The 13,139-nt window shown below is 44.7% G+C and overlaps 1 protein-coding gene across 2 annotated transcripts in view; it reads left to right on the top strand.

The window, feature by feature from the left end:
- The window catches only part of SLC4A4 (solute carrier family 4 member 4), a 346,042-nt gene that overhangs the window by 39,796 nt on the left and 293,107 nt on the right, over positions 1–13,139 (top strand). The window contains exons 1-2 of one of the 2 annotated variants that reach the window (XM_080796032.1): positions 7,236–7,375; positions 7,727–7,800. In XM_080796032.1, the coding sequence (XP_080652158.1) occupies positions 7,248–7,375; positions 7,727–7,800 (202 nt within the window). In that variant the 5' untranslated portion in view covers positions 7,236–7,247. Of the gene's footprint in view, positions 1–7,235; positions 7,376–7,726; positions 7,801–13,139 lie in introns of those variants that run through there. The other variant, XM_080796031.1, reaches the window with a different exon arrangement.

Genomic DNA, 13,139 nt, shown 5'->3' on the forward strand with positions numbered 1-13,139 from the left:
CAGGGCCCGAGGGACCTTAGACTTAGATTCAACTAAAACTAATTGAATGCATTTAGTCCAGGAACTTATTTAATACCCTAAATGTCTTATGAAGTGTTTTTAAGCTCATTTTATTTAAAAAAAATTTTTTTTTTAAGCTCATTTTAAAGGACGCCGAAGTGGGACAGAAACGGACTTGACCAAGGTTACACCACGACCACAGAGCGCATGTGGCCTTTGTGCTGTTTTGCCTGGGTCAGTTTTAGTGTGTGACCATCGTGGAAAATGGTGCTCCTGAGGGAAATTTTTTTAAAAGGCGGATTTGTAAATGAACTTTTTTTTGGACATTGAGATATTTATAGATGCACATGCATATTTGAGAAATAATGCAGAGAAATTGCTTGTATACTTGGGCAGTTTTTCCTGCTGTTAACCTTTTATGAGACTTTATCAATATCGGTGACAATATCACTGATCAAGATATTGGCATTGATATAATCCACTAAACTTACTCAGATTTCCGCAGCTTTATTTATCCTCATTTTTTAAGAAAAGATTTATTTATTTTAGAGGGAAAGAAAGAGAGAGAGTGAGCACAAGGGGATGAGGGGCAGAGGGAGAGAGAGAATCCTCCGGCAGGCTGCCCGCTGAGCTGGGAGCCTGACTCGGTGCTTGATCCTAGGACCCTGAGATCATGACCTGAGCCGAAGGCAGAGGCTTTAACCCACTGAGCCACCCAGGTGCCCCTGTTTGTCTCTTTTATTGCTGAGCGCTATCCAGTGGCATGGACGGAGCATACTTTGTTTACTCGTTCACCTGCTGAAGCCACCTGGGCTCATTCTAGCTTTTGGCTTTGACCAGTGAAGCTGCTGTGAACCTTAGTGGACAGGTTTTTTTTTTTTTTTTTTTTTTTTTTTTTTTTTTTTTTTGTGAACATAAGTTTTCATTTTTCTGGGAAAAGTGCCCAAGAGTACAAATGAACTTTTAATGCAGTTCATAATCCAGAATTCTGTTTGGCGCGATCCTGCTCTGGATTAGATTTTCACCTTTTATCCAGTCGGCAGTCTGATTGCGTGTGGGGCCGCCACCCCTTTCTCCCTGGCCCCGGGCCTGTGTAAATGTCCACACTGATTAAGGCACTCCCGAGCTCGGCGGAGGGGATTTGCTCGGCGTGGTGGCCGGCAGCTCTCGGGCAGTCGCCTCTTGGCCTCAGTCGGGCCTGTCGGGTACGCCAGGCTGATGTCTCTTTCGCCCAGCGTGAGTGTCCGGAGCTCCCGCCGTGTCCACTGTGCGGCCAAGCACCGCGTGCTTGTCTCTGCCTCCCTGGGGAGGGAAAGGCCCCTGGGAGACCTGCTGCAGCTGGGACGGGGACGGTGGCCGCTCTTCACTGCCCTTGCCTCCCACTTCCCTGTAGTGAACGCACGTTGCCAAAAGGTGGCAGTGCTCTTTGCCGCCGCGGAGATGGCTCAGCCCTGCGGCCCGTGTTGGAGACTTGATGTGCTTTCATTGTATGCAGAAAGTGTGGAGGGCGGATTTTCCCAGACCACGAAGGCGCCCATAAAATGCTGTGTGGTCTAAGACATTTGGAAGAGAACATCACGTTTATCCGTGATTTGTAATGAACGTGCTTCCCCCCACCCCTTAGAAATGACTTGACCAGGGAAGAGAATTCACAAATGTGTGTAGGAGTGTGTAATTTTCGATGTCTGTACTGACTGTTGTTTTCTGTGGGGCTCCTGAAACAGACCCGTGACAGTGCTGAGTTTTGTCTTCCCTCTGTTCTGAGACCGGCAAAGTAGGAGGCACAGCCTGCTTTTGAGCTCTGGGACTTGCGACCGAGGCCCCTTAGGCCGTTAGGAGGGACCCTCACGCGTGCCGCAGATACGCTGCTCATGGCTGCACCGGCTAAAAATAATAAACCTCTTTACCTCTTGGTGTCGTCTCCTTCCCCGGATGCCTCACTTCAGTGTGTGTGTGAGGGCATATGTGCGAAGGACTGTTTAACCATTTGCTATGCACAGGGAAGCTACTGTGAAGTGAGAGATTAGGGGGGGCACTGGATGTTGTAAACAGATCTAACGAGTGAGGATAAAGCGGGGTGTGTTAAAACAGCAGGTTGGCCAGTGCACGTTAAGCCTTATGAGCAGAAAGAACCAGCCTTGTCCAACTCCGGTGTGGACGTGTAGACACTGGAGCTGGTCTGCTCCCCAGGATGCCATCCCCTAGTGTCTTTTTTTTTTAATTTTTAATTTTTTATTAACCTATAATGTATTATTAGCCCCAGGGGTACAGGTCTTGAATCGCCAGGTTTACACACTTCACAGCACGCATGGTGTCTCTGAAAGTCATCCGAAAGGCCCCTTTGGGGCGTGTGGAGGAGAGTGAGCGGCGGGTCCCTGAGGCACCGGGCCCGTGTGCCAAGGTGGGAGGCTCTGTGTTCCAGACCTCCGGGTCTGAGTGACCCAGCAGCTTACGACATGACCAGGCGACAAACAGGTAGCCCCGCCCTAAGCAGTGGCCTTTTTGCTAGTGCATCCTTTGGCAGAAGCCTCAGGCTAAGAGGAGAAGGGCTCTGTATGAAGTTACAGCCCTGAAACCAGAGGCTGTTACTATAGAGACAGTGAAACGCTGCTGTGCGAGGCCTGGCAGGAGGGATGGGAGCAGGGCGGTGGGAGGGCAAGTGAGGCGACTCCAGAGGCCAGCACACCAGGAGACCTTCAACCTTTAGCAGCGCTGTGACGGGCAGGCCTGCGATCCGAAACTGGTGTGCTGGCGGCCGGCCACGTGCTGACTGGCTGAGTGGCAGCTGCTTGCGCCGTGGGGACTAGCCGGGGAGCACGTTGGCAGTTGGCGAGGGCTCTGGGGGTGGGAACTCGGAGGGGTGGAATGTAGATGGGTGCCCAAGGCCCCATGGCTGGCAGTTTTGCACAAATGTTTCTCGTGCCGGGCTTAAGTCACCCTTGCAAGCCTGCTCCGTGATTAGGACCGGCTGGTGAAAACTGGTCATTTGGCAGCAGATTTGACATGTGTTGCGGTTAAATCGTTTTCGTGTCCCCAGAATAATGGAGAATGAGAGCATCCGCACGCTGGGTGTGGACTTGGGAGGAAGGGGTCTGACTGGGGCGGTCAGAGGCCCTGCTGAAGGAAGGCAGCCTGCGCCCCGTGTGGGTTTTTATACTGACTGCTGTGACCCTTATCCCCGTGATGCTGGGGAGAAGCTTCCAAATCTATTCTGAACTTTGCCTCATGCTGGCGACGTGAGGGACCCAGGGAGCTGCTTAGAAGCGTGCTCCTTCCCTTCTTCGTTCCAGCAGAGGCGGCGTGTGGGAACGGGACACTTTACCAGTGGATTTGGGGGCCTGAGGAGGGATTAGATGAGTTAATTTCTTCCTACCGATAGGAGGGAAGACTGGTTGGGTCAGACAGTCATGTCATGTCGAAAGATATCTCTGTCTGACTAATAATAGCCAGCAACTGCTGAGAGGCTTTTAGGAGGGGGAAGACAGGCCCAAATAATTGACGTTTGTTAGTTAGTATGAAGATGGAAAAAGATGTTGCAAAACGCCTGTTCTTGGTGCAGAGGCCCCGATGCACTTGCTCGGGAGGAGGAGAGGGCGGCTGTGGGGGAGGCCGCCGGGTCGAGCAGGTCTGGGAGCGTCAGCTGGGGGCACTCTTTCTTTCTCCGCTTCCCACCGGGAAGAGGCTGCTTGCAGATGCTCTGCATTGTCCCGCAGAAAGAGGGAGGTTTCTGATTACTCGCTATGTATAGTCTTGGAGGGAATGTGAAGCATGGATCGAAGAGCCCAGGAATGCGCCCATCATTATTCTCCCTAACTCGGACGGTGCAAAGGGCAGCGCTTCAGCTGGCCGGGAGGTTTCTCAGCCCTGGAGGAGGGCTCCGGGGCCCTTAGCATTTCCTTGGTCTCCTTTCGTTGCTGCTGATTTTCCTCCTTCACTTCCGCTTGTTTGTTGTATGCAGTTTTGGGAAGGGCTTCGGTGCAAAGGCAAATAAATAAACACTTTATTTAGGAAATGTGCAAAGAAAAAAGTCCATAAAAGACTTTAGGATCGGCTGGACCGTGGTGGGGTGCAGAAACGATGTTCTGCAGGAAATCGTGTTGAATTCTGTAGATGGATAAGACAGGACGGGGTTCTTGCTGAGGAGCAACGTGGGCGAACCTACCGTTTGCTTTCCAAAGGGGAGATGGTGCTGTTGACGTGCATGTGGTCGTACAGGCCTCCGGGATTTTGTTGTGCTTCTGAAGTCTTTAAGAAAAATTTCCCCGTTAAGCCGCCATCCTTATCTAGGTCTACAAATGCCGCGTTGCTGAAGACTTCTTTGCCATCTGGACCTACTGTCCCAGACTGCTAGGGGAAGTCTTCGAGAAGGCACATGTGATTGTACCAGAGCCCCCTGTCCGTCCTGCTCATCACTGTGTCTCCAGTGCCTCGCGGTATGCCCGGCACCTCGTAGGGACTCAGTCCATATTTACGGAGTGAGTGAGGGAACAAGGGGAGGAAAGAGAAAAGGGCTGGACTGAACGAGTGCCCTCTGTGCGTCTAGCACCGTGTTTGACACGTTGCAGGTACCTCCGCTCATTGTCACCTGCGGCCTCCATGCGCCCGAGCTGAATTTTTACCTCTCTGTCTCCCACCTTTCCCAGCCTCTCCGTAGCCGTCCTTCCTTGACATCACTCTTCTCTGGTTTTTCTTTTGCCTCCCACTGCTTTTGTTCCTCTGCTCTGCTTATAAATGTTAACATGCTCCAGCACGTGGGCTTAGGTCTGCCCCTCAATTTCTACGTTTTCTTCCTGGATGAACTCCTCTAGGAATGGCCACAGGCCACCAGCTTTGTATATGCTCCAGCCCTGGGCTCCCAAGCTCCTGACTTGGACCTTTGCTTGTACACCTGACAGCTGTTTTTTTCATATATAATAAGCATCTCCACCTAAAGCGGCCAGAAAAAAAAAATTGTTGTTTCCTTCCCCCAAACCTGTTTCTCCCACAGCCTTCCCTGGGTTCCTAAGAGAGTTTCCTCGTTTCTTCGATCTCCTGATTATCCACTTTTCACATAGCAGCCGGAGTGGTTCTTCACAAAGGTGAAACAGCTCAGGTCAGTTTCCACCTGAAAATCTTAACAAGCGTTGGTAATACTGTGTTGCGTATTTCAAAGTTGCTAAGAGGGTAGATCTTAAAAGTTCTCAACCCAAGGAAAAAAATCTTATAACTGTGTGGGGACAGATGTTCACTAAACTTATTGTGGTGATCGTTTTGCAAGATACGCAAAAACTGAATCATCTACATCTGAAACCGATACGATGTTGTACGTCAGTTTTACCTCCATAAAACAAAACAAAACAAAACACAAAACAAAATCCTTCAGTGGCTCCCATAACACCTAAAGTTTTGACTGCTTACCACGGCCTCCATGGGCCTGTCTCTTCCAGCATTTTCAACCACCAGTGACCTTCTCTCTGCCCAGCCTCACGGACCTCGTCTCCTTCCTGGAACATGCTAAGCTTGTTTCCACCATAGGGCCTTTGCATTTGCTGTTCCTTTGCTTGGAACACTCTGCCCTCAACTCTTCAAATGCCTGGTTCCTCCCTATAATTTTTGTCTCTGCTCATATGTCCCCTCCTTCCGAAGCCTCTTCTGATCCACCTCATGCCAAGTAACCCTCTGTCTCATTTTATTTTGTGCAGAGCACTCAGTGTTATCTAAGACAGCCTTGTTCATCTATTTATTATTAGTTTCTTAGGAATTTTGTGTGTCTTATTAATGAACATATTCCTGCTCCCTCTGCGGATGTTTGGAACATAGCAGATGCTAAATATTTGTTGAATTTGTAAATGTGTTGTATCATTTAATCTTCATGGGAACCTTGAGGCTCAGAGAAGCTGGCAAATGATTTGACTGCTCACATCTTCAAGGCATTTTCTTTTCTACTATAATCTTGACAGCTGATCTATATCCTATTTGCATTTAGTTTTATATTTTTAGTGTGAGTATAGAGAAGGAAAAAGATATGTATCAGGATGAAATTGCGTGTAAGAGCCATATCCCTGAAAGAAGATACTCTGCAAGTGTGCAAAGGTAATGGGTTTCTCGATGGCATTGTCCACCGGTAAAGGTTAGGGTGAAAAGAAAGAAGGAGAGAATCAAGGAAGGAAACTTACCTTTATTAAACAGGTAGTAGGTGCAAAGCACAAAACTGAGTGTTTTCTCGTGTGTTACCTAATTTGAATCTTAAAGCAGTCCTGCAGTGTTGATACTGTTCTCCCAATTTCATTGGTGGAAGAACTGAGGCTCCCAGAGCTAAAGGCTTTGCTCCAGATGATACATATGTTCAGTGGCAGTGCTCAATTTTTAAAACGCAGGAGGTCTACCTGACACCCAGCTTCCAACTTTTTTTACGCTCAGATGGTTGCTTTGCAAGATGGATATGCTCCTAAAATAGAAGAGAGGAAAATGTGAATTCAGTGCATATCCACACAGATTATAACAGATATCCGAAGCCCAGGAATAAGTTATACGGACAATATGGAAAACAGACTTCCAACATTCAGTGCCTGAGCGTATAATTGGATGAATCGAATACAGCGTGAACATTTGGTTCTCTGGCAGAGCTTATGTACGGTATGACATAGAGCAGCTGTCTCCAGAGAAAGTTCTTTGTTTCTAGACCGGTGCGACACAAGCAGCATTTGAGCAATTCGGGATTTTTTTTCTGCTTTCGCTATAAATAGAGTTCATGGAATTCTGCATGTCAAAGTTAATGCAATGAAAAGAAGTCACAGAATATGGAAATAAACCTTAACTCATCCTATAAACTAAGAAACATGTTTGGCATCAGGAGGCCGTAAAAACGCTGTCATTACTTGGATGGATTCTGAGGTCTTATTTAGCATATGAAATTGCAGAGCAGATCCTATTATGTAAGGAGACAGGAGGACAGCGTAATGTGGCTACAGACTGAAGAACTTTGTGCCCTTCAGGGAAGAGTTAACAGGACAGATCTACATAGAGACGTGTGATAAGAACGTGGAAAATGAATGAATGGGTGGCGTATGTATATGTGCCTGTGGCTGAAGCCGGGTTGCTGGATAATCCTCAGATGTCAGATTTCCGTAAGGCCAACATGTGACTCAAAGCTTGCCACTCAACAGAGAATACTGGGCTGTGCTGGTATTAAGAGGCTGGCTGGAAGCTAGGCTCCCACTGTGCACTAGCCTAACTCCCTGTCGTTTTCTGTGTGTGGGTGGGTGTGCATGTGTGTGCGTGTGTGTGTGAGGGTATACATTTTTATGCAGTGGGTGTTTAAAGAGCTAAGCACTGAAGCTGGTTTTCCACAAACGATCATCACGAGCACTCCAGACAAACCAAACTTCCTCTCTTGGTATTTTTTTTTCCCCCTTGCTTTCATCTTTTTTTTTTTTTTTTTTCCTTTTTGCAAATCCCAAAGAGAGAACCCCCAACATCCAGCCTATAGGATTGAGATGATTTTCTCTCACCTGTCCATGTGGGTGCCCTCTCAAGGTTAGAACTGAAGCTATGTGGGACCGGCGTATTCTCAAGCACCAGATGAGAGGAGCTGCGTGAAGGAGTAGCAGACACAGGAGGAAGAGAGCCTCTGCCCTGTTAACATGAACAGCAGCCTGCAGGTTAACCTGCCCAGAAGCTGGGCTACTTCAGGTGGCTCACTCCAGGAGAAGTCTGAGCATTCTTTTTTTCTTTTTTATTACTATAGGATGGAGGATGAAGCTGTCCTGGACAGAGGGGCTTCCTTCCTTAAGCACGTGTGTGATGAAGAAGAAGTAGAAGGTGAGCTTTGTGGGTCTGGGGAAGTGTGTATTCATAGACCTGCGTCTTCGTGGATAATAGCACTCATGCATTTCATGGAGCTTATATTTTTGAAGTTAAAAACTCAAGCTTTTCTCTGGGGTTTTATTAGTCTGCACGTTTTGCTTCCACACAGAAAGTAATTTTAAGAACTTCACTGGACCCTTAGAATCTGAATCAGTGTGGTCCTGCACGGTTAAAAAAGGGGGGGGAGGTGTCTTACTTTGGAAGCAGGTGCCTGTGTTAGTCGTGCCTTTCTGTCAAAAATAAATATTTTGCCAGTTAGTTACCACCTTGTGATGACTAATTCAAAGAAGCTGCTGGATTTATATAAATGTATTTGGCAGCATCTTCTAATACTCTTTCTTACAGCTTACAGGGGAGAGAAACAGATGTTACAGAAGGAGAATGATATCATTGTTGCAGGAAAAATGGGTATAAACTGAGGTTATAAAGTGGGGTGATCATGGATGAGTTTCCATTAGGAAATGATGGATTTTTTTTTTTTAACTTAAAAAACCTCCAGGACCTCTTTTGTTAATGTTGCTCAGTGCCTGTTAAAAACCAAATAAGAGTTAAATTTCAGTTGGTGCTATAATGCTTTTCAGCGTGCCCCTCTTTTCTTGTCTCTTGAATTATCAGTAATGTGTGCATAATACTATTTATTTGATAGTGAGAAGACAGGGCTCAATAATGTTTATTAAAGTAATTAAAGGCATCGCAGACATATACGATGTAATTAATATTTACAATGAGATTTAAAAAAATAATCAAAGTCGTAGACAGTACTCATAAAGTTAAATGAAACTTGCAAGTGAACTGTGTCCTATATTCTTTCCTTTAAAATCACCTGAGAGACAATTCATATGTATTTTGGAAACTCTAATCTGATTGGTGCTGTTTGGGAAACGTTTAACTGCTTACCGAAAATTTGGACCAGTGCGGGGGAGGGGCTAGAAGAAAGAAGGTGGGCATTTTGTGTTCTGGAGTGATTCTTCCACCAGATTGAGCACCAGGTCCTGGGCACGTGATGTCTTCTTGTCCCTCCTGGAATAGTGGGCAGAGTGTGGCCATGATGGTGTTTCTTACGTTTGCTTACTAAGTTTCTTCTGACCGTGTAGTGCCCTCACCCCTCACTGCGCTCTTTCCCTCATTTATGCTCTTGACTCTAATAAGAATTTGATGCCTAAGTTTCTTAGGAAAAAGGAAACTACAGTATTTTCTTTCACATTGTTTTATGGGTTCCTTGTGCTTTTACAGCATGACTGTGGGAAAATGTCCAGTCAGTGCAAACAAAATAGTAAAACTTGTGTCTTAAGGTTCTTGTGCCCCTGGTGTTAAGTCTCCGTTGTGGTGACTCTGTCACTGTCCCAGTGTCAAAGAGGAGATAAGAATCCCTAAGTTATAGCATATGAATGTAAGAAATATTGTAGGATTGAGTGAATATATACTTTAGGGACAATTAAAGAAGAAAAATCAGTGAGAAGGCTTGGTAATGAGATCCTGTGTGTGTGTGTGTGTGTGTGTGTGTACGCGTGCACACGTGTATGTGTGTGTGTGTGTGTGTTTCCTTGAGAATAATGTTCTAGCTTAGTTCACAGGAGATGTAAATCACTTCTTGAACTCGTAAGGTCTGTAGGATTGACAGCACTCTCCTGCGATAGGATATTGTACATGGGTTTCTTGAGACTTTGACTAACAAGTTTATTTCCTAAAGTACTTCCCTTGATTTTCAAGCACAAAATTAAAATAACAATGTAATGAATAGCAGACAAATCTGCAGTCAAGTTTCTTTAAGAAAAAACAAAAAGACAACAAAATATGGTAGAAACATCTGTAAAATTGTTTGGGTTTGTGATGACGAAACTTGCCGCATGGATATTGTATATTTTTGTAGTCTGATAAGACTTCTGTTCTAAGATTATCTTTCATGTTGATTGGAGACCGGGCTGATTACACTTCTTTTGATGCATGTTTAGCCAGTTGGCTGTTACTGCATTTTGAGACCCTATAAGATGGTTGCTTTTGGTGTCATTATTTGTTGGAGAATATCCAACATTGCAGGCTCTTCTATAGTACAAGTCTTCTTCTTCTTCTTCTTCTTCTTTTTTTTTTTTTTTTTGACAAATGTGTTAGCAGGGGGAGGGGCAGAGGGAGAGAGAATCTCAAGCAGACGCCATGCGGGGCATGGAGCTGGATATGGGGGTCCATCCCAGGACCCTGAGATCCTGACCTGCCCTGAAATCAAGAGCCAGTCAGGTAACCACCTGAGCCACTCAGGCACCCCCTCCAGTACAAGTCTTGAAACTATAGTTAGGGACTATTTATTTCTAATTTAGTGCCCTCTGAGTCAACCCTCCCATTTTTCTCACCTGGCTTCATCTGGTGGGGGGTAGGATCCCTTCGATTTTGTAGTAACTCTGGGTGAAGTATAAGGGAGTTGAAACGGAAGGTTTATGGCTTAGTTGTGGTCTTAGTGGTGGAGAATGAAAACTGTCAAGAGATGTGGTAAAGATTCATAGTTTGAGCAGAAAAGTTTTCCACAAGGATGCCAGTCCATCTCATGTTTCTAACTGCATAGAGAAGGGTGTATTTGGAGGAAAGCAAACCATTATCTTATTCTGAAGTAGTTGAGTTTCTGGTATGTTTATGGCAAAAGTAAGTGCTCCACTTTTAAGGATCAGAAATCCAAAGGGCAAGGAGTGGGACACCTTTCATTCCTATTATCACATGTTTCCTTTTATCCAAGTAATTTCTCTTGCTTCCAGGGTAAACATGAAGTATAATGCAGCACACTTGGCAAAAGAAAACTTAAAACAAAATTTTGTTTTTTGAAATAATTTGCACAAATAAGATGTTCTCCTATTAAGTGATTATGAGCACGGCTAAGGTCCAATAGTAGCTTTAGTGACTTTGAAGTGTTCATGCTTTAAAAAATCTTCTTAGGGTCCCTTAATTTGTGATAATCAGAGTCAGCTCAGCCTGAAGGTGAGAAGAGCTAGATGCTCTCACACAGTTCCTTCTACTGCTGTAGTTCTGTGAAGGGGAGAGAGACTGAGACTTCCCACCACGCCCTCAGTTCACCTGGTTCAACTTTACTCTCAGTGGGTGGCATGATGCTTAATCCATGGTCTAAAAACTCAATAGAAAGCCATCAACTGCAAAGCTCACTAAGAATAGAGTGAGTCAGAAGAGGAGTCATCTTCTGTTTAAATAATGAATTTATGTGGGATATATTTAAAGACCTAAACCTTATTTTCACATAATTTCCTTCATGTGCATTTGAGTTAATGATTTAAAGAGGTATTCTTTAAAAAAAGGCAGGCAAATGCCAATTTCAATCTTTAAAATAAAGAGAAGCTTTTCTATCTGTTCTTGCATTGGTTACGTTATATCAATGTATATGTATATGTGTATAGTTTTAAAGTTAACATTTTAGTCACAAAGGGGTTACTGTACATAAATTAATTTAAAAATTTCAAAGTTTCAGATACTCATACTTGTTTCTATACCAAAAGACGCCAGCCCCAGACCAGGCACTTCTACAGAATTGGTCTGTAGGTGACAAACTGACATTATCAGAATGACCTAGAAATGCTGGCCATGAGGTATAACACTAAGTTTTCATTTCAAATGCACTTAGGGGAAATTGCCAAATTTTATTGGGTGAACCAAGGTTGAGATCGGAAGAAAGAGTCTCATGTAGCTCTTTCCAAACAGGAAATCCTATGGATGTTTTATCCTTAAAAAAGCCAGCCAAGATTTTGGATCTGTATGATATAAACAGATTACTTAATATTCTCATATTTTGCAATAGGGGAAAAGAGCAAACTCCACCTTATCCTTTGAGATAAGGCCTTGGCTCTGCAGGGCTAGGTAACTTCCCAGCAAGCCTTGGCAACTCCGACTTTATGAGGAGGGGCCTTTTCTTAACATCAAGTCTAACCAGCAACTCAGGAAGCATAAAATACAGCAAGACAATATTGGCCGAAACGTGTCTCCGTTTCTGAAGTGTGATCAGTGCTCTCAAAGCTATTATGATATATTGTGGTAGTTTTCCTCTTTCATTGAAAACCAAGTCCAGAAGGAAGTGTGCTCCCATCTGTCCAAGTGGAAGAATAATTTTACAAATTCCCATGTCTACTGATGGACATTAAGAGCGAGAATTGTTAAAAATCCATGGAGTTTATGGGAGGATTATTTTTAGGGAAATAGAAGTAAAGAGGTAGAGCAGGGTCTGGAACAGAGTAGATGTTTACTAAATATTTGTTAAAAGGAAGAGTTGAATACACGAATATATAACATAAACCAAGTAAAGCATATGCAGAAATATATAATCCTCTAAAGTCTTTGAAGTTTCAGTCAGAAATTTGGTTCCCTTAGTGCTCTTAATCAAACGAGACAACATAGCCTCGAAAGGTCCCGTCCTTGCTAGGGCTGCTCCTTGATTTTGAAGACATCATTGACATTTTTGTTGTTTGTATATCTACATTGATAGGTAAAAGAGGCCCCTTAAACATGTCTGTGTCACTCTCTTCCCTCCTGCGCTGTCTTTTGAAGACAGAAACTAAACTAATGAAATGGTGATGTTTGTCTTTTTGGAGGTCAGGATCTCAACATTTTACAGACATGAGATCACAATGACTTAACCCTATTTTTCACTAGAGGATATTATGATGACGTATTTATGTGTATTGGGGGAGGTTGCATTCTAAAGAGAAAGTGGGGCCAGGTGGACATTTCTTAAGAATTACAATGGTGAAAAACGTAATTGCCGAGAAGGAGTGAATGAAAACCTATCGGATGGGAAGGGAGGGGCCGAGTTGGAGCTGGGGCTATTCTGAGCGCTGGCTGCAAGTGTCCGGTTGCATTTTGCTGACCTCTTCTCTGCTGTTCAGTCTGATTGTCAGACCCTATGTGTACAGAGGAAACACTCAGACAAATATTGCTGAAGGAAAAGCCTTCTTGAAAGAAACCTGTATCCACCCATTGGAGAGCTTTAAAGAAACGCGATGAGGTGTGTAAGGGTTGATATTTGAACAGCAGCATGGGTTTCCCAGAGCAGGCTGTGGCCATCTAGACATTTCTCGGTGCCCTGCTGCTTTCTCATCCTGGCCTCAGCTGAAAGCCCGCCAGAGTCCCTCAAGCAGGCAGGGCTTAGCTCAGGAGCTATTTGATACCTGCCGCGTCAGTGAAGTTAAATATTGGCTTATAGATTTCTTTAACTTCAAGGGAGAGTGATGGTAATTCCTTGGGTTTTGAAACTGGAATCAGACACTCCTTCCTGGAGTTTTCCAATTGTAGGGATTTCCCCAAGCAGT

The sequence above is a fragment of the Martes martes genome (assembly GCF_963455335.1).
Source record: "Martes martes genome assembly, chromosome: 2".
NCBI classification, from domain to species: domain Eukaryota; kingdom Metazoa; phylum Chordata; class Mammalia; order Carnivora; family Mustelidae; genus Martes; species Martes martes.